This window comes from Equus asinus, chromosome 20, assembly GCF_041296235.1.
Source record: "Equus asinus isolate D_3611 breed Donkey chromosome 20, EquAss-T2T_v2, whole genome shotgun sequence".
Lineage (NCBI taxonomy): Eukaryota > Metazoa > Chordata > Mammalia > Perissodactyla > Equidae > Equus > Equus asinus.
The window spans coordinates 22,669,834-22,690,146 of record NC_091809.1 but is presented as its reverse complement, the minus strand read 5'-3'; the positions used below and the strand labels follow the sequence as shown (position 1 = coordinate 22,690,146).

At 58.1% G+C, this 20,313-nt stretch overlaps 3 protein-coding genes across 34 annotated transcripts; 2 read left to right on the top strand and 1 right to left on the bottom strand.

Annotated features, from left to right (window-relative positions):
* Positions 1-82: 82 nt before the first annotated feature.
* On the bottom strand, positions 83-6,224 carry CCDC159 (coiled-coil domain containing 159). Of its 29 annotated transcripts, none has more exons than XM_044752455.2 (13): positions 5,784-6,083; positions 4,308-4,398; positions 3,991-4,220; positions 3,258-3,291; positions 2,880-2,968; positions 2,707-2,788; positions 2,325-2,520; positions 1,668-1,735; positions 1,516-1,592; positions 1,099-1,220; positions 802-884; positions 384-494; positions 83-222 (listed from the first exon to the last, which is right to left on the bottom strand). In XM_044752455.2, the coding sequence occupies exons 1-13, from the start codon at positions 5,799-5,801 to the stop codon at positions 218-220; spliced, it is 1,206 nt and encodes a 401-aa protein (XP_044608390.1). In that variant the 5' UTR covers positions 5,802-6,083; the 3' UTR covers positions 83-217. The 29 variants fall into 29 exon arrangements, 28 of the variants coding, with proteins under 28 accessions (XP_044608390.1, XP_014720980.1, XP_044608386.1 ...); XM_014865494.3 differs by having other exon boundaries at positions 5,791-6,009; XM_044752451.2 differs by having other exon boundaries at positions 5,794-6,009.
* TMEM205 (transmembrane protein 205) lies at positions 6,139-8,423 on the top strand. 4 transcript variants are annotated; one of them, XM_014865497.3, is made up of 4 exons: positions 6,139-6,278; positions 6,615-6,847; positions 6,952-7,115; positions 8,054-8,423. In XM_014865497.3, exons 2-4 carry the CDS (start codon positions 6,748-6,750, stop codon positions 8,357-8,359), a joined length of 570 nt encoding a protein of 189 aa, XP_014720983.1. In that variant the 5' UTR covers positions 6,139-6,278; positions 6,615-6,747; the 3' UTR covers positions 8,360-8,423. The 4 variants fall into 4 exon arrangements, with proteins under 4 accessions (XP_014720983.1, XP_014720984.1, XP_014720982.1 ...); XM_014865498.2 differs by having other exon boundaries at positions 6,141-6,278; positions 6,673-6,847; XM_014865496.3 differs by having other exon boundaries at positions 6,146-6,278; positions 6,739-6,847.
* A 1,273-nt stretch (positions 8,424-9,696) lies between these two features.
* RAB3D (RAB3D, member RAS oncogene family) lies at positions 9,697-19,771 on the top strand. The gene is made up of 5 exons (XM_044752665.2): positions 9,697-9,893; positions 11,285-11,528; positions 12,189-12,307; positions 12,396-12,520; positions 16,867-19,771. Exons 2-5 carry the CDS (start codon positions 11,301-11,303, stop codon positions 17,052-17,054), a joined length of 660 nt encoding a protein of 219 aa, XP_044608600.1. The 5' UTR covers positions 9,697-9,893; positions 11,285-11,300; the 3' UTR covers positions 17,055-19,771.
* Positions 19,772-20,313: the final 542 nt, after the last annotated feature.

The window sequence follows — 20,313 nt, the reverse complement described above, 5'->3', positions numbered from 1 at the left end:
TAAATCTGGCCTCACACTGTCCCTTGACCCTAGGCCCATGCATCCCAAACAGCTCCTGGGGTCTCTGCACGCTCCCCAACACTGGGGAGTAAACTGGGGGGAGGGGGGTCCTTCCCAGGCACAGGAAGCAGCAGGAGCAACGGCCCACAGGTGGAGAAGGGTCTCGGCTAGTTTATTTTCTCTCTGAGGGGTCTTCGGGGAGAGCAGTCCCGGCTGCTCAGGCTGCGGAGAGAGAGGGTGGGTCAGAGCCTGCCCGGTCCAGGGGGCCCCAGGGCTGGAGGTCAGGGAGCAGGTGCCCAGGCTGGGAGCTGGGAGGGTGCAGACTGGGATCCCAGGGTAGGAGAGGAGGGGCAGGTTGGGGTGGGGTGGAGGAGGCTGCACACCAGGCGGGAAGCAGCGGCTCTTGCTGAACGGCTGGGAAGGGTCCGGGTCGGAGTCGGAGTCGGAGTCCCAGGAGGGGCGTGGAGGGCTCAGGCAGCGGTGCCCCTTGTAACCTGCAGGAGGGGCAGGTGTAATTCTGACCCTGCACGCACTGACCCTGAATATGACCCTTGAGTGACCTCTGAATATAAACCAGTGTCCCTTGAATGTGACCGAGTGTGACACCCAAGTGTGACATCAGTGACCCTTGAATTTGACCCCACTGATCTTTAAAAAAGATCCTAGTGACCCTGAGTGAGCCCCGGATGAAGCCGCCAGGGACTCCGTAAAGTGATCCCAGAATAAGACCCAACAGACGTGACCCCCAATATGGCTTCTGAACAGGACCTCCGTGCATGAAGCTGGAGGCTGACCCCTCACCTCTGAGGCTCGAGGCCCTGGGGCGGCCCCCCGAGGAGAGGGTGAGGCCGTCAAAGGAGTTCTGCAGCACGTGAACAGCGGACCTGCGGACAGAGGGGGAGCTGGGGCCGAGGGGGAGACTCGGCTGTTGAGGCCTGGGGCAGGGGGCTGCGGTGGGGACAGAGGGGGAGGGGAGTCTTGGGAGGAGAGCGAGGTCTGGACTCCGATGGGTTCGTGGTCGCTGCTTGATCTGACTCGGGGGAGGGCAGGGCACATGAGGGTCAGGGGTCAGAGGTGAGGGTGGGAGCTGGGCATCACCATATGTCACTCAGCTCCTTCTTGAGGTCATCCCTCCAGGAGCCATTGCCTCCTGGCGGCGTCTCCTCAGTCTCCGGCCAGTTGGATGCCTCGTACCCCTGCTGCTTCATCTTGGTCAGGACCTGGGGCCCAGGGGATGAGAGAAGAGCAAGAGTAATGACGACGATGGTGACAGGTGACCATGCCATGCACTCGTTACATGCAGCTGCCCCTTCAGGTAGGGATGTGTCGTTATGCCCATTCTACACATGAGGACACTGAGGCCCAGAGATGTGAAGAGGCTTGCCCACAGTCACACAGCAGTAAGTGGCAGAGCTGAGATTTGAACCCAGGCCTTCTAGCTCCAGTCCGATGGTGGAGGCCGGCAGAGATTCCCCCCCTGCCAGCTCATGCAGGGTCCCCGTCCTCTCCGCTCACCTTGCGGCACTTCACCTGGTTCTTCTGCATCTTCTGGATGTTCAGCAGGTTCTCTGTGATCTCCTCCTCCTGCGTCTCTGTGGGGGGAGGGGACTCAGGGGGGCAGGGCCACAGAAGCACCCCCCTCCCGGCTGTTGGCTCCGGGCACTCACGAAGCTTTTGATAGATGAAGGTCACCTCCTCCCGCACCAGCTCCAGCTCCTCCCACAGGAACTTCTTGCTGAGGGGACAGTGCAGCCTAGACCCATCCTCCCAGCCCGGCCCCTGGCCTCCCACATCCTGGCCTCCTGGCCTCTCATTTGCCCACTTACCTCCTGAAGTCTCCTCCACCTCCTATGCTCCCATCTGTTCAACCACTTGTCCCCCAGGCTCTGTTTCCTCCTCCGACCTGCTCACCCACCTTTCCCCTCCTACTAGTATTCCTCCAACTCCAAACCCCCCAGCCCCCTGTCCTCGCCTCCTGACCTCCAGCCTCCTGTTCCTTTGACTCCCATCTCCCCCCGACCTCCCATACCCCCAGCCTCTGCCCCCCTCAACCTTCCCTCCCTCCAGCTTCCCAGACCACCCCCGGCTTCCTGATCCCCTGGCCTCCCTCCCCACCCCACCTCCAGCCTCCTGTCTTCCCTGCCTTCTGGCCACCCAGTCTCCCACATCTCACCCACTGCCTCCTGTCTCCCTCCATCCCTTCCTTGGCCCCCCTGGCTCCCTTCCCCAGGCCTCTCCCAGGTCCTCCATCCCGCCTCCCCCTCCCCCTCCCTGGCCTCCCTTTCCTGCTGCAACCTCCAGGCCGCCCTCCTGGAGAGGCCCACCTGTCCCGGATCTCCTGGGCCAGCAGCTGCAGGCAGCGCGTGGTGCGGGCCCTCTGCACCTCCTCGCTCTCTCGGAGGGTCTTCTGCAGCCCCTGCAGGCCTTGCGCCAGGGCCCCGTACAGCTCCTGCTGTCCCTGCTCCATGCTCCACTTGTGTCCCTCCTTGCCCGGCTGACGGATCGTGGCGCCCAGCACCTCTGCACATTGGGTAAGACCTTGCCTGAGCCCCAAGCACAGCCCGAGCCGAGCTTTCAACCTAGTCTGCCCTAACCCTGGCCAGACCCCGGCCCTGAACCCAGGCTCTGCCACTTCCCTCGCCCTCATCCGGCTGGCCTGGACAGGACCGGCCTCCAGCCTGCCCTCGACCCTCGGCAAGTGCTTACCTTCAAGCTGTTGGATCTTGATTTGCTGCAGACAGCTCTCTTTCTCCAACATGGTCACCGAGTGGTTGAGGAACTCGAAAGCCTTAGGGGAAGAGGTCAGGCCTGGGGGCAGGAGTGGGGTAGGGGGGGCAACAGGGGCAGAGGTTGCCAAGGGTGGGGCCCAGGCGGCTCACCTTGGTCTGGGCCTGTAGCTGGCTCTTGAGTGACTCCAGTTCGCATCGCAGGAGCTTCTGGGCATCAGGAATCATCACAGTGGACTTAACTGTGGGCAGAGGTGAGGGTCAACGGAGGCTGGGAGGGGTGGGGGCAGGGGCAACGGCAGGGCAGAGGTCAGCAGAGGCTCAGGGTAGGGAGCAAGTTTAGGAGTGAGGGTCCATTGAGGCTGAGTAGAGGCAGGAATAGGAGTCAAAGTCGGGGACAATGATGGAGGGCAAGGTCAGGGGCAAGAGTCAGCTGATGAACGAGTGGCAATGGCAGAGGCCTGCCAACATTGGGGCAGAGGGTGGAAGTAGGAACAGGCAGGCAGTCTTGTTGAGAGGAAGGGTCCTCACCTTTGATTTTGGAAGAGCTGCTCTCCAAGGGCTTCTAGAGAAGGGGGGCAGTAGAAATTCATCCCTGGCTGCCTCTCCACTCACCCCAACCCAGCGTGGGGCTGTTGCACAGGAGTTGGGGCTGCTGAGTTCTGAGTGTCTCAGACCCAGAGTGCCGCCAAAGCTGCCTCTAGGCACATACATGCACCCCCCCGGCCTGCACATGCTCAGAAGGGCACTTGTGTGGCTTGTCCCCTTTGTGTGTGGGCCTGTGGGCTGCCCATGACAGCACGCACCTGTGGAGCCCCATCTCTTATTTGGGCTCCTACTTAGGGGCAAATGACATCAACAACGTTTCCAGGGGACAGCAATAGCGCCTGACACACATCCACACATGGTCATTGAAACACAACCATCTCCACAACCTCAGACACAGCCGTGCAGGCTAAGTCATAAGACCCAGAGCATCCACTCACACCCATCTCAGACACACAATCACAACCACGCAGACACACAGACAGTGACACCCAGAGATCAGACACACGATCACACATCTGTTCTATTCATTCCTTCATCTACGCATTTAAGACATTTTCAATGCCGGCCTGCTGAGTGCTGGGTGCTGTTCTGGGCGCTGAGGACACACCATGTGAGGGTTCTTGAGGAAGACACCCCCCCCGGCCCCACACCCTCCTCCAAGCCCTACAGCAGTGGATTGTGGTGCAGCAGGAAAGGGTTTCGGGGTAGGGGTGACCTTAGCGACGACGCTGTGATGTCTCTTCAGAAGGTCCCGGTCATTAGAGTGCTCCTGTGGGTCTGGGTCGGGGAAGGGGGAAGCCTCACGTGACTGCGACCTCAAGTCCCTCCCTGGCTTCCAGTCTACGCTGGTCACTGTGTCCTCAGAAGCAGCCGGCCCCAAGGCCTCTGGCTCTGAGGTCCTAGACCAGTGGATGGTATAATCCAAGGTCTTGTCTGAGGAAGAACCTGGGGACGGGGGGCTTCCTGAAGGCCAGTGCAGAGGACTCCAGGTCCTCCCAGCTCCCCACTCCCCAGGGCAGTCCCTCAACGAACCCAAGTACTTGTCACACTTCCTGTTAGCAGGTGAACCCACGTTGGAGGGAGAGAGAGGGCAGCAGTAGAGAGGCCTGGAGAAGTCTGGGTCCTGCGGTAGGCCAGCCAGAAGGGGGTTGCTTCCAGTAGAGGGGACAGGAGGCTGCCCTGAGATGAGCCCCCATGTCCTGACACTCCCAGACCCTCCCTAGTGCCCCAGAGAGGCCTCGGCCCTCAACACTGGGCCTCCCAGTTAGGGTAGGAGCCCGAACTGAGCCAGATGGAAGAGGATCTCAGCCCCAGGGGTTGGGCTGGGCAGTTAGAAGGACCCAGAAGACCCCACAGGAGGAGGTAAGGCCTCAGAAGAGCCTACAAGAAAAAAGGGATCTTAACGTTGAGCCCGAAAGGAAGGGAGCTCCTGGCAGGAGGCAGCCTGTGCCGAAGCTGGTAGGTGTGGAACCACGTGCCCTGTGTTGAGAAATTCAGGATGGTTGGAGGCAGGGCCAAGAGGAAGTGGCAGGAGGTTTGCAGGCCAGCACAAGTGGGCAGTGAAAGCCAAGCTGGGAAGTCTGGCCCTGGCTCCCCAGGTAGATGGGAGCCATAGAGTGTGGGCAGGAGAGGTAGGACATAACTATTCAATAAATGTTAGCTGAATGGAGGCCCAGGCCTGTGCTAGGTGAGGCTGGGAACAGGAAAGAACTCAGCTCTGGGTCTCACGTCCATACCCCTTGCCCTTGTTGTGAGGGCTGGCACAGATGGACAAACCTGGGGCAGGTCTGCCTGGAAAAACTTTCATCCAGGTGAAGGGCATCTCACTCTAGGTCACAGTCAGTCAGAAAGGTCACACTCTAGGCCCTTCTCTTCTTCTTCCCTTGCTGGGCTCTCTAGTATCCTTCCCCTGGCCCAGCCCTCCTGGAAGACTCGTATGTACCCTTCAAAACCCTACTTAGCATCTCCTCGGTAAAATCTTCTAGGCTACCCCTTCAAGAGTCACTGCCTCAGGGAGGCCCTTCCTTTCAGTGAGCATGTACAGCATGATGATTAAGCAAGGAGACCCTCCAGCTGGCTGGCCTGGGTTCAAATCCTAGCTCTGCCCCTTCCTAGCTGTGTGATATTGGAGGAGTTATTGAACCTCTCTGATGCCTCCCCAACTAGAAAAATGGGATGTCATACTATCCACCTTACTGGGTTGTTGTGATTAAGTAAATTAATCCATGCCATCAATGTTTGTCCTTGTTTGTCACGCTGAGAACCTGGGACCTGGGGAGGATAAGAGCCCTGGGAGGCTTAGAGGGGAAAAGGGAAGGCGCATTTCTGAACGCCACCTGCAGGCAGGTCCCAGTCGAGACCCCCTCCTCGACCGGCATCCGCCGTTCCTCCCGAAGTCCCTCCCGGGGGAATTCGGGGAAGGGGGCGGGGTCATTGGCCTGGGCCCCGCCCCCGGGGCCGTGAGTCCTGAGCCCGCCAGGCTCCCCACTCCCTTCTACCCGCACCTACCACATACCACCTGCTCATGCTGTCCCATCAGGGACCGCGAAGCCAGCCCCCAGCTGTGACGCTGAAATTTGATCCCGTGGGGACACCATCGCATCGCGCGCGGAGCCCAAAGGCAGAGTCACAGAGAGGGGTGTGGCCGGCATTTTAGCTCCGCCCCCCCGATTGAGCCCCAGGCCTCATTGGCGCCTTCCCGCTTCCGCTGCTCTCAGAGCCGCGGTGTAATTGGATAAAAGCCCACGAGGGGGCGGGCCCCCAGGCTGGCTTCTGCTAGTCGATTCGTCAATATCTAAGAGGCGGTACAGGAGGTGGCAGATCTACAATCCGATTGGCTTCGGGCTTAGCTGGGAGGCGGGACGAGTTCTTGGTCCCACGAGGGGAGGTGGCGGAGGAGGGCCGCGGGCCACCCGGGAGCGCGGGAGTGAGGCCCCGAGCCCAGTCCGTCTGGCCCCCCGGATTCGGCCTCTGGTCTCGGACTCCTGGGTGCTGCGAGTTGAGGTCCAGTAGTGGGGTCGGGTCCCCGGCCTGAGATGTGGCGTGTCCCAGGATTGGATGGGGTCTCCGGGGGTGCTTTGGGGTCTTCGTGGCGATAGCTGCGATCCTGTTGGGAGAGCAGGGGTCTGTGCTGTTAGAACTGGGTCGCCGGGGTGATATTTGGGAGTCACTGGGGTGATCTCTGAAGACGTAGGGCTGCAAGCTTAAGTTTCTGGGGCTGAAATTGGGGGTTTCGGAGGTGGCATGGATGCTGGGGTCCAGAGAGCCTGAGATCTTGGGGGCTGCCATTGGGAGAGATGGGGTCGGGGGTTGTCACAGGACTGCTCTGGGTCTTTCCAGCCCCCATTCTTGGGCTGTTGTCCCTGGATCTCTGCTGGATTGGCCGCGACACTTGCAGGCTCACAGGGTCTGAAGGCCACGGGGCAAAGGTCAAGCTCTGAGCCAGCCGCTGCCTCCTTCCCAGGCCTGCAAGATGGAGGATGGCGGGAGCTCGGGGAGCCTGACTCAGGTGGTCCATCTACTGGTCTTGTCAGGGGCCTGGGGCATGCAAATGTGGGTGACCTTCGCCTCAGGTAGGGACCCTCGGCCTGGACAACATGGGTACCGGGGTGGGGGCAGGACTGAGAGGGGGACCTGGAATTATCCTAATAGGCGTGTGATCCCCTGCCCCCCACAGGCTTCGTGCTTTTCCGAGCCCTTCCCCGACATACCTTCGGCCTCGTGCAGAGCAAACTCTTCCCTTTCTACTTTCACATCTCCATGGCCTGTGCCTTCGTCAGCTTCTGCATCTTGGCTCCACAGCGAGCCTGGGCTCAGCTCACATTCTGGGAGGCCAGCCAGGTATGCGGGCTTAGGCTCCACTACCCTCTGGGGACTCGTTCCCAGGACCCCACTGAGCACTTCCCGCCACACCTTTGTGAGAATTAAAAAAACCAAAAAGTGCCCCTTCTCCCTGGTGGATGCAAAGCTGGGCTATGGATACCCTTGAGCAGTGAGCAGCCTGCACAACCATCCCCAGCAGCCATATCTGTCCCCCAGTGTCCGGCTGGCTGCTGCTCCCTCTCTTCCCTGTGGCTGGGCCTGCTGCCAAGCTGTGGTGACTCAGCTGGGCTGGGGCACTGATCCCGGGTCATTGTTTAAAAACCAGCCTGACTGGGAATTTACAGTTCCCTACCCCCATCCACACATTTTCTCGGCCACAAGGCAAGGACCCCATCTCTGCGTCTAGTATTTCTCTATCCTGCCCTCCCCGGTCCCCATTATATTCCTCAGATGTGGGCAGGGGAGGCCGTCAGGTGTTTTAAAAATAATCCCACAGGGACAGGAGAGGATTATGGGTAACTGGAACTTCGAGGACTTTTTATTCACTCCCTGGGCTCCCAGTGTCAGCTTCTGGGGTCAGGGCTGGGGCCCCAGAGGAGACCGGCCCTGCCTTAGGCTGTTTTAGGGGAACGAGGGGATGGTCATGGTGCTCTGTCTCAATTTGGGGAAGAGGTTCTGCCCTGAGATACCCTCAGTTTGGGGGAACAGAGGCAGGGAGGAGAAACTTCTAGTGTGTTCTGGAAACTTCTAGGTGGGCTATCAGAGGAGAGGATACTCAGCAGGTTTTGGGGGCTAAGAGGTGACAGCAATGACTCTGTTCGGGGCCCCTAGGCTGGGTTGGACCCAGTGCTGTCCCGCATCCCTCTCTGGGCTTTGAGGATGCAGAAGGACCCCCCCCAGGGCCCCTCGTGCCTCCCAGGCGTGGCTCACCTGTCCTCCTCCCCCACCCCCGCCAGCTCTTCCTGACGCTCCTGAGCCTCACGCTGGCCACCATCAACGCCCGCTGGCTGGAGCCCCGCACCACGGCCGCCATGTGGGCCCTGCAGACCGTGGAGAAGGAGCGCGGCCTGGGCGGGGAGGTGCCGGGCAGCCACCAGGGCGCCGACCCCTACCGCCAGCTGCGGGGGCAGGACCCCAAGTACGCTGCCCTCCGCCAGATCTTCTTCCAGTACCACGGGCTGTCCGCTGTGTGCAATCTGGGCTGCCTCGTGAGCAACGGGCTCTGTCTGGCGGCCCTGGCCCTGCGCCTTGGGAGCCTGTAGCAGCCACTGTCCGTCTGTCCCCCGATGCTGGGGCCCCCGACGGCAATAAACGCTTCTTTGGAAATGGTGCTGTCATTTTTCTCCAACAGGGAAGCACGGGGAGGGGCAAGCCAGGGTGGAACTGGGGGGTGGGGGGAGGGGCCTCGGTTTCCCTATTCGCCGCGCGAATATTTGGAGTTTCCGCTCTTCCAGCCCCCAAGCTCCTCCTATAACGTTGAGCACCTGCTGTGTGCTAGGCGCGGCGCTAACCACTGCACTGCCACGTAAATCAGAACAATAGCTAGTTCTGATCCCTAGGGGACAATCGGATTTCCTAAACCATGGATATCGGGGGTGGCCCTGTGACTTGCTTTGGCCAATGAGATGTGAGCAGAGGCAACTCAAGTCGCTTCCAGAGAGAAGTGTCCCAGCCAGCGCGGGATTCGCCACATTTTCCTTTCGCGACAATGACCAGTGTGAGGGACAGGCAAATCTTGGATGGGGGGGCCGTGGAAGCTTGGGGGCTGCTCGTCACTGGACATATGCTGGTCCTCCCTGACTGACGCCCGTCATCGCGGTTCATCCGCGCGCCAGCCCTCGGAGCGGCTACTGTTGTTCCCTTCCCATGAAGCAATGGGGCTCAGAGGAGCTCAGCAAGTGGCTTCAGGAGGAATCAGTGGATTGGAGCCCCAGCAGAGTCTACACTGTTATAACTGCAGAGCCTCTCCTGCTGGCTTGAAGGAAACCCTGGGACTACGGCTGGGCCTGAAGGCCAAATTTCCTTGCAGTGTGGCCTCAGGCAAGGGGCTGCCCTTCTCTGATCCTCAGTTTCCTTATCCATAAAAGGGGGGTTAATTCTAAAGACCTTTAAGATAATATTTGGCAAAAGGGTGTAGCCCATTTCCCTTTGCAAACATTAACTCAGAGCAGAATCCCCACACAACCCTGTGAGGTGGGGAATCTTGTTCTGGACCCCTTCACAGTTGGGGAAACTGAGGCCCAGAGAAGTTAAGTAACAAGTCCAAAGTTGCAGAGCCCTTAGAAACACTGCCCTTTGCAAACGGTAACTCAGATCAGAACCTCCACACAACCCTGTGAGGTGGGGGATCTTGTTCTGGACCCCTTGATAGATGGAGAAACTGAGGCCCAGAGAGGGTACATAACTTGTCCGAAGCGATCGAGCTAGAAAGTGGCCTAGCTGGGATTCGAACCTGGCTCCACAGTCCACGCTCTTAACTGCTGTGCACACAGGGGCTCTCCATCGAGTCCGGAAAAATGAAATGTTTGGGGGGCGGGCTACAGACGCTGCCTGCGCCCCGCCCCTCCAGCCCCGCCCCCGCCTCCCCAAGCCCCGCCCCCGCCCGGGCGGAGCCGGCGCGGGATCCGGGTGTCTGCGGCTGCGGCGGCGGCGGCTGCGGCGGCTGCGGGCTAGGGGTCGCGGCCAAGATCGGGCCGCAGCGAGTTCGGAGGCGGAAGGCCCGCGGGCAGCGCCCCCCACGCCAGGCGACCCCCAGGAAGGGCGCTCCCCCCGCCCCGCACCTCCGCATCGCAGCAGGTCTGGGGGGCAGGGGGCTCGGGGAGGGCCCGGGGCCTGGGAACAAAGGCGGGCGGCGGGGGACGCCTCTCCCCTCGCCCCCAGCCGGCTGGGCTCCTCCGGGAGCGTTCCTGGGGCGCGGGTGGGGCGGGGAGCGCAGCTGGGGACTGGAGACGGGACCATATGGTGATGGGAGCAGGCCCCTGCGCGCCCCTGCACCGGCTGGGGCGCCCCGGAGCCAGCGGAGGGGGACAGGGCCGGGCCCGCCGGGGCCCCTTCCTTAGGGCCAGGCGCGAGGGGGGTCGGCAGATGGTCAGAAAGAGGTGGGCCCGGCTGACAGGTGGGGTGGGGCGGGGCGCCCATCCTGGCGGCCCTGCCCAGCACGGGGAAAGTCTTCCTGCCTTTTCTCTTCCCCCGCCTCGAGCTCGTTCTCCCGGAACCCGGGGTGGGGCCAGGGCTGGGCAGGAAAGGGGGGCCGACTGGGTCCTCCTTTAAAATGGAAAAAAGCCCCACGGGCCGTGGAGAAAGAGCTTGGCCAGGGGTTCCTCTGCTGGGGTTCCCTCTGCGCACCCAGGCCTTCTGGAGCTTTCCTGGGTGGCTCGGGGAGCAGCCATAGATCAATGGGGAAACTGAGGCCTCGGGAGGTAGTGAGGGCTGAGGAGGGGGGTCCTGGACCCAGATGAAGCAGCCCAGCTGTGGGGACAGATGCCAGGAAGGGAAGGACCAGGGGTGGCCGTGGGGTTCATGGTCACTAGGTGGCTGTGGTGGTTTCCTTCCAGTCGAGGACCATCACTCCAGCCTCCATGGGCTGGAGCTGGGGTGAGTCAGCTCTGTCAGGAGGGAGACGGCCCGGCCCCTTTGACAAACAGAAGGTGGCAGTACCCATTGTCCCACTGTAGGGTATAGCTAGGCTTTATACTTGGGCTGTGTCCCCTGAAGCCCCCTCCCCATCATGGGGGTCAGGGAAGGGGTTAAACTTGGCTGGGGTGGGGGCAGGGCAGGCACCCAGGTGGCCCACACCTGCCAAAGTCAACAGGCAGGCCCCGAGGGGGGGCTCTTTCCAGCTGGCAGCCCCCCTCCCCCAGCTCACACCTGGGCCACGCCAGCTGCTCACCCGGCCAAAGTCCACACCGGCACCGTCTGCAGGGGCTGGTTCCTCAGCGGCCAGAGGAGGCACCCCATGCGTGACCCCCAATCCCCAACCTGGGTTCTTGCGTTTGACGAACATCCCCATTTTCCAGAGGCCACTGAGGCCCAGAGAAAGCAAGAATGTGTCCGGGGTCACTTGGCCTCCAAGTGGCAGAGCTGGGGTTTGAACCCAGGTCTGCTGTATCCCTTGAAGCCGTTTGGGGTGTTTTATCCTTCCCGGGGCTCCCCCCTGCGCCCCCTGAGCATTTCAGGCCTCCCCGCAGGAGGCTTCCTGCCAAGATGGCGTCGGCTGGAGACCCCCCGACAGGCCCCCGGGATGCCGCAGACCAGAACTTCGACTACATGTTCAAGCTGCTGCTCATAGGCAACAGCAGCGTGGGGAAGACGTCCTTCTTGTTCCGGTACGCCGACGACTCCTTCACGCCCGCCTTCGTCAGCACCGTGGGCATCGACTTCAAGGTCAAGACCGTCTACCGCCACGACAAACGGATCAAGCTGCAGATCTGGGTGTGCCGGGGGGCCTGCCCGTGGGTCTGTGGCTGCGGAGGGCCTGCGGTTCCCCCGGGGATGTCCACGTGAGGGCATGGGGCTGTGGGGAGGGGCCCCGAGTGAGGGAGAGCCGCCCGGAATTGGGGAGGGGGCTTGGGTTCCATGTGGAGAGTAGGGGGTGTTATCCACCAGGAGGAGGGCCTATGCTCTGCCCCCTGGGGTCCGAGGGGGACAGTGCTAGCCCAAGGCAGGTTAGATGTCCTGGTGACCATCAGGGAAGAGGTTTGGGTACCATCTCAGGGGCCCCATTGAGCCTGCCTTGTCTTCAGAGCCACCCCCTTCCCGACCCAGCTGCTAACTGTTGTCATGGTAACTAGCATCACTCCAGCTGCATCACCATAGCACCCTCTGGCCCAGGTGGCTCTTGTTTGTAGTCATTAAGTTCTTGGAAATGGGGTGAAGGGGGCTTATACGTCTGTGAGAGGCCTCTGACCCCTCAGCCTGGGACCCCCTCAAGGGCAAGGCCACCATCAGCCTGGGGCTGTGAAGACAGGTCCATGCCTCCACCCTCAGACTGGGGCTGTGGGCACAGGGTGGTACCCCCCTCAGACAGGGCCCTGCAGGCCAGGGGGGACAGAGAGGGTGGCTTCCGGCAGCCTGACCATGCTGTCTGCCCAGGACACGGCGGGCCAGGAGCGCTACCGGACCATCACCACAGCCTACTACCGCGGGGCCATGGGCTTCCTCCTCATGTACGACATCGCCAATCAGGAGTCCTTCACCGCCGTGCAGGACTGGTGAGTGCTTGCTGACCCCTGACCCCCTGACCTTTGTCCTTTCCCCCCAACCCCTAATTCTTGGCCTAACGCCCCTCCAACTCCACAGGGCCACGCAAATCAAGACCTACTCTTGGGACAACGCCCAGGTTATCCTTGTGGGGAACAAGTGTGACTTAGAGGACGAGCGTGTCGTGCCCACCGAGGATGGCCGGAGGCTCGCCGATGACCTTGGTTAGTGCCCACCCTGGACCTCCCAGAACCAAACCCCCATCCCCACCCTCGGGGCCCAGGTCCAACCACAGTCAACAGCCCTTTGCCCTTTGAGGATGTGCCCAGAGAAATAGCCACATGGAGGCCACCTTCTCCATTTAATTTCAGGGCATTCACCCACAGATAGCCCCCAACACACACTGCCCTGGGAACCCAGACTCAGCAAAACCATTTCTGGAAATTTGCGAACAGCCACACCCATGTGGGAAGTCGTGAATAAATCAAATTGCAAACTGTTAGTAGAAGGGAACCTTGGCAACCCCCCAGACATCTCGCAGTGGAGGAAGCAGCCAAGCATAAAGTATAGTTCCACCATGGAATACTACGCAGCCATGAAAAAGGACGAGGGTGTTCTTTATATTCTCCTATGGCAAGATCCCTGGGCTATATGGCTCAGTGGAAAAAGCAGAACAGAGGGTATGGCTGCTTCCTTTAGTCCAGGGGTCAGCAAACCTTTTTGTGAAGGGCCGGATAGGAAATATTTTCGGTCATAAGGTCTCTGTTGCAACCACTCAGCTCTGCCTGAGAGCAGCCGTAGAGAATGCATCAATGAGTGAGTGTGACTGTGAGCCTGTAAAACTTGATTTACAAAGGCGGGCAGTGGGCCAGGTTTGGCCTGCGGCTCAAAGTTTGCCAACCCCTGCATTAGTGTATAAAAAGGGAGTAAGAATGTATACTTAGATTTGCCTAAAGAAACTCCAGAAGGATACAGAAAGTTCTAGTAAGAGCAGTGACCTGTGTGTCTGAGAACTGGGAGGTGGACTTCTCAGTCCAAGTTTTTGAATCTAGTGAATGGATTATCTATTCAAAATTTAAGCTAAACAAAAATGTTATCCTGGAGTGTTCTAGTATTCTAGGCCCTTCCAGGACTTTCCTTGTGGGAGGTGGTGTAACCACTGCAGGGGAGGACGTGTTGAGGACCCAGGCTCTGGAGCTAGAATCCTAGTCTGCAACCCACTAGCTGTGTGACCTTGGGTACATCGCCTCCCCTCTCTGTGCTGCCATTTCTCCTTCTAGGACACAGAGGGGACACCAGCCTTGTCTGTTTCGTTGGGCATTTAGAAAGGTTCAGTAAGCTAATGGCGGCCCCAATGGAACGTTAACCCACATGATTTCTCGATCACTCTGTAATCTGGTACCAGTGATCTCAGCTCCCCGGGCCCGCACTTCCTCATGTGTGAAATGGAGATGTGCCCGGCCCCACCACCTCAAGTTGTCTTGAGGGTTAAATGTCCTCAGGGATAGCGAAGTTATAACCAAGTCTGGAGCATGTGTAGGTGACATCTAAGTGTCGCATGTTTGTGAACTCTTTTTTTTTTTTGAGGAAGATTAGCCCTGAGCTAACATCTGCTGCCAATCCTCCTCTTCTTGCTAAGGAAGACTGGCCCTGAGCTAACACCCATGTCCATCTTCCTCTACTTTATACATGGGACGCCTACCACAGCATGGCTTGCCAAGCGGTGCCATGTCCGCACCCGGGATCCAAACTGGTGAACCCCGGGCCGCCGAAGTGGAATGTGCGCACTTAACCTCTGTGCCACCGGGCCGGCCCTGTGACCTCTTTTTGATGCTGGCACATAAAACTCAAAGCTCCACGGGGCCCGCAGGCCTGAAATATTTAGTCCCTGGCCCTTTGCAGAGGAAGCTCGCTGGCCGCAGGGCTCCGGGACCCCTTTCCCTTTTTCTCTTGCCGTCCGCTTGTTGGAGGAACTGGATCCCTGTTCTGTGGAATGTCTGCCCTTTGAGGTTTGACTCTTTGCTCCCTCATGGTGTCATTTAATCTGCTCCACTGTCCCCTGTGTTTTCTGGGAACTCGAACCAGGGTGTCGTTTCCACATGTGCTGGGACAGGGCCTTGATCCCCAGTTTGCCCAGAACAGGCGAAGCCAGCCATGACCCAGCTGAGGGCATACTTGCGCATGTGGCCCCCAGCTTCTTACAGAGGACGTCTAGTGACGGGGGCCGAGGGGCACTTCCCACTCTTATTAAGTTTGAAATATCGGAATCCGAAGCAGGAGATAGAATTTGATCCCAGTTTTGTAGGAAAAAAGCCACACACATGCATACATACAACCCCCCCCTTCAAACCCAACCCCAACAATTGGGTGTTTTTAAAAAAGAGTATAAAGTGAAATACCAAAATTACCAATAGACGCTGGCCTGGTGGCATAGTGGTTAAGTTCATGTGCTCCACTTTGGTGGCGTGAGGTTTGCGGGTTCAGATCCCAGGCACGGACCTAGCACTGCTTGTCAGGCGATGCTGTGGGGGCGTCCCATGTAAAACTAGAGGAAGATTGGCACCGCACAGGCTCAGGGCCAATCTTCCTCAACAACAACAATAAAAAAGAAGGAAATTATCAATAATAATTGTTTCTGGGTGAGGAGACTACAAATCGCTTTTATGTCTGTCTTGATTTCTTTTAGTAATTTCCAGCTTCTCCAGTGAATATTTATCATCAGAAAAAAAGTGTTAAAAGAAAAAAGGACTCAGATTGTTTGAGGCAGAGCCCCACACAGATAAGGAGATGCCAAATTTGCCCAGGAAGATAGCGGATGATGATGATCCCTAGGCTCAGAGTAGGAGGTCTGAGTTTGTGCCTGCCTCTGTCATTCATTCATTCATTCATTCATTCGTTCGGTTAGTCAGTCAGCAAATAGTTTCCAAGAGCCTGCTCTGTGCCAGGCACGGGGCTGCAGTCCTGGCCAAGGGGGACAGAATTCTGCCCTCTTGGAGCTGATGGAGCGGTGGAGACAGTAAACGGATGGTCACACATAGAACTATTTAATTACAATTACATTTTTATAGTGGAGCCTGACGAGTGCAGCCGTGAGGCCCGTTGACCCTGTGCTGCGTCTGTCTGAATGTCTGACCCTTCTGGGCAGATGTGGCAGGTGGGGACACATCGGGGACCATTCAGGGCCAGCTCTCTGCAGCTAGAGGCTGAACCCCCGTTTCAGGGGCACGGGAAGGGTTGTCACGTTCTCCCTTATTTTTAGGTTGATGCGCCACTTTTTGTAGCCGAGGGACCTTGGGCAAGTCCCCAGAGCGTTTGTACCCCCTCCCACCTTTGGGAGGACTGTCATCACGTTAGGGTGGTCACGAAGATGCTGAGAATACCTTCCAAGCTACCTGGCGCCCCTCCTCCGCGGAAGGAGCCAGCCTCCCCTCCCTCCCAAGGCCCACGGTGGTCCCATAGGAATATTTGGGATTACTGATTTATATCTAAAATATTTATTTAATATTCGTTGTCTATTGTTATTCGAGCCAAGGCAGTGTGGGTGCGACTCCCAGCTCTGCCACGTGTCACCTCTGTGAAGCTGGATGAGTGGCCGTTCCTCTCTGTGAAATGGGCTCTCTTTGTAGGAACCTGAGAGCATCATTAAATGAGTTAATTTACGTAAAGTGCTTAGGAAAGTGCCTGCCACATAGTAAGCACCATATAAGCACCACTATTCTTTTTTTTTTTTGAGGAAGATTAGCCCTGAGCTAACATCTGCTGCCAATCCTCCTCTTTTTGCTGAGGAAGCCTGCCCCTGAGATAACATCCGTGCTCATCTTCCTCTACTTTATATGTGGGATGCCTACCACAGCATGGCTTGCCAAGCGGAGCCATGTCTACACCCGGGATCCGAACCTGCGAACCCTGGGCCGCCGAAGCAGAACATGCGCACTTAACTGCTGCACTACGGGGCCGGCCCCAAGCACCGCTATTCTTATTCCTACCATTTTTAGTGCATTCCCAAGGCCAGGGCCTGTGTGCATCGCATGCTCTCTGCGAATCTGGGAAACCCGCTTTCATCTGCTTGACAGGTCGCAAACTGGTGGCCCCCCGGGCCAAAGCCAGTCAGTCCTCAGTCCTCTGCCTTGTTTGATCTAGAGCATGTTTTCCAGAACATGTGAAATGCTTGGCTCCCTTTAAGAAGTCCACATAAATATCTGGCTTTATGGACTTTGGTGTGGCAGAAATTGGACGGAAGATGAGCTGCACCTGCCCGGGGGCACCGCCATCCCTGCTGGGCGCTGGAGTGTTCAGCCTGGACTCTTGCAGCCACTGCCCTGTGACCCAGAGGTTCTTAGGATAGTTCAGACCAGGGCTGCAGCCACAGGTTTTCATCATGCATGAGTGCCACTGGTCCCACTTACAGACAAGCAGACTGAGGCTCAGAGAGACTGAGGCACTCAGCCAAGGTCCCACAGCTGCAGCAAAGACAGACTGGGCTTGGAACCCAGACTTGGGTGATGTCACAGCCCCGGCTCTGCCCCTCAGGGGTCTCACGGGGGTCTGTCCCCACCTTATGTCCTTCCAGGTTTCGAGTTCTTCGAGGCCAGCGCCAAGGAGAACGTCAATGTGAAGCAGGTCTTCGAGCGCCTGGTGGATGTCATCTGCGAGAAGATGAATGAGTCCCTGGAACCCAGCTCCAGCCCAGGCAGCAATGGAAAAGGCCCGGCCTTGGGGGACACCCCACCTCCCCAGCCCAGCGGCTGCAGCTGCTAGAGATGCTCCCCAGCCCTCCCCTGCCCCCCGCTGCCTCAGCAGGGACTGTGACCGAGGCATGAGCCACAAGGGCTATTTCCAAGCTCAGGGTGCCCCCTGCCCCCGCTCAGCTGTCAGCTGCCCTCCTCTCCCGCATGGCTCATCCTCGCCATGGCCACCAGCCTGCTCATGCAGCCCCGTCCCAGGCTCCAGGCCCTGGGGACTCCGCACTGCAGGCAGGGTCTGGGGACACTGGCGTGCACGAGCTTGCTGCTTTTCAGGTGTTCTCATGGGGGAACATGGGCAGCACGCCCCGCCTGATGGAGGGGCAGCCACAGTGCCTTCTGGTAAGAACCACTCCCCACGTCCATTCCATGTCGGCGTCGCTTGGAGTTCACGGGCTGCCCGGAGATGCCTCGTCTTCTCCCTCATGCAGTGCGGCTTCCCAGAGTTCACCCCTGGGGATGGGGAAGGCGGCTGCTTTCTCAGGGTCCCTGGGTCTGCTCCCCGAGCCTGCCCGTGAACTTCCCCAGACCTCAGGGCTCCAGGGCGGGGTGATGATTTTGGCCCTCGCAGACCCCTCCCTCCTGGCCTGCAAACCCTCTGCCTGTGAACGCAGTATTAAAGTAGCTTTTCTTGTTGTAAGGGGACAGGGAGTCCGAGCCCCCCGAGATTCAGGGGCCCCAGAAGTGCCTTCTGAGTTTCCCCAGAATTCCGCATCCCCCACGACCTTGCCATGGTTTCGGCTTCTCCTCTGCATCCCAGGTCCATAATTGAATTCTGGAACTGTGCGCCGCGTCGGGCCAGGCAGAGCATCGCCCAACCCCTGGCATTCCTGCTTGGGGCTTTTTGCCAGGTTAGCCTCAGAGCCAAGGGCCTGGGCCCTCCTGCCCAGACCTGCCTCCCCGGGGCCCCGTTTGGCCGGTCCTGTTTGAAGCAAGGTCTTTCCACATCTCACATCCTGCTAGCAAAGGAAATGAAGCAATGTCCCCGTAGCTGGCGCTCACTGGCGACTTTCCAATGTAAAGACTTGGGCCCTTCTAACTGGGGGACCCAGTGTCCCCTTCCAGAGCTGTGTCATCGGTGAGGCCCCACCACATGACGTTTTCTGCTAATGGAGGAGGAATTTTCGGCTAATTTTAAGGAATGCTTTGGGGCTGGGCCGGAGGGGCGAGAAGATGGCATTGTGTAACTGCTGTTGTGGCTTGTGCTTCACAGAGGCAGTTCCGGGGGTACTGGCTGGTGGGGGATGGGCTAGGGTCAGGTTCGCTGGTTGAGTTACCATCGGGGAGCCCATGAGGCTGGGGTCCCCCAGCTGCCAGGGGCTCCCGCTGGGAGGTTATGTGCAGTTTGGGGATCTACATCTTGGCGACCCCCCACCCCCACCCCGGCAACCAGCTCAGGACCCTTCCTGCCCACCCAGCTCTCAACTCCAGGGGCATGGCCCAGAACCCTAACTGACACCCCATAACTCAGCAGACACTGTGAGGACATCCCCGGTGGATGCTTTGTGTTCCTAACTCCACTCTCCCAGCCTCCTCCCAACAAAACGACTTCCTGTGGCCTTGAAGATCTCAGCCTCTTCCTTCGGGAGTGGGGAAGCCCTGGTTCAAGTGTAATGTACGTCTTATCTTTGTAGGAGCTCTAGATTGCATTTGTTTCAAGAGGGTCCCATTCACCCCATGCCAGGGGCCACCCTTAGAGCTTTAGAATGAAGATATCTTTCTACGCCAACCAATTGGATGACGTGGTGAAATGGACAAATTCTTGGAAACAAAGTGGGGGTATCTGAGCACTTGGGGTGGGTGTCAGAAATGCTAGTTTCTTTGACATAAAAGTGAAATTAAGCAGCTAAAATAGGGCTTCTTAAGATGCACCATGGCTTGTCAAGATTCTGTTGGCCAGTCCGTTTCCCTTAAGCTGCTGCCAGAAATAATGGCAGATCAGAGAGCTATTCTCTGAGGGACCAGCTGACTTGTCATTGCCTGTGCAATAAAGAACAGCTTTGGCTGCATCTTGGACCTGACCCAGCCTCAGCTTTCTCTTTACACAGGATTTTTCAACAGTCGAGCTTCAAGTAGCGACAGAGACAGCTGCATCTGGGTTCTCGAGACTGGGAATAATGTGGGAGCATTTTGTTTGTTTGTTTCTTCTAAAAATAATGCAAGTTTTTATTGTATGATGTTTTGAGGGGAGGGTTCACAATGGTCTCTGGGGAACTGAAACCGATGTCCTTGAAGATGACTGGGGGGGGATGGAGGTATGTCGAGTTTGCAAACAAAAATTAAACCAAAGGCCGTGGGAAAATCACTTCCCAACTCCAGGGAGACTGAAGTCTGGAGAGATCGCCTGAGGCTGAGAGCCATCCTTTCTTACCATGCGCTTTTAGCAGCTTGTTTTTCCACGTTAGATTTGGTGGGAAATTGCCAGACCGCAGTGGTTTGGGGTTCTGTTTCTCTTCTTTCTTTTTTTGGCTTCTCTGGGGATCGTGTTCTTGTGTCTTACTCTCCTACTCCCCTTAAAGAAACAAATCGGGTGAATTTGGTCTCAGCGTTGAAGGCTAATTCCGTTAACTGGCTTCTCCCCAACGATCCCAGAACACTATGGAGCGAGCGCTCAACCTGGTCATTCGTATCCCGGATGTGGTTCTCCTGTGTAAGCCGTTCTCTGAGGTCCACTTGTAAAAAGATGTGCATTTTTCTCCACAAGAAAAAACAAGTAAAGTGGTTATACCCAAAGGCATTTGTTCTCTTATTTCCATTTGTGAAATGCGGTTTCCAGGAAGAGGGTGATTGCATTACGGCCAAGTAAATGGTTGGTTGAGGGCCATGCGTGATGCAGCAGAACCCAGATCATCCTGGGGAAGCTCAGGCCTGGGGCTGCCTCTAGACAGGGCTCATGGCCACGGCCTTGGCCCTGGAAACTTCTGTTGCATGGAGGGGCAGGGAGGATGATGTTGCCCCCACTAATCCTAGTAAGAAGGTCTGTCCCCACAGCAGCCAGAGGGCTCCTGTGAATACCCAAGTCAGGTCACTTGCCCTCCTCTGCCCAGCACCCTCCGTGGCTCCCACCTGACTCAGAGTAAACATCTTCCAGAGGCCCACAAGGCCCTGCAGGATCTGACCTATTACCTCCCTGCCCTCTCCTCTTCCCACTTGCCCCCCCCATACTTGCTCACTCTGGTCACATTGGCCTCCTTGCTGCTATTTGCACCTACCAGGCCCCTGTCTCAGGGCCTTTTCACTTGCTGTTCCCCCTGCCTGGAACCTTCTTATCCGAG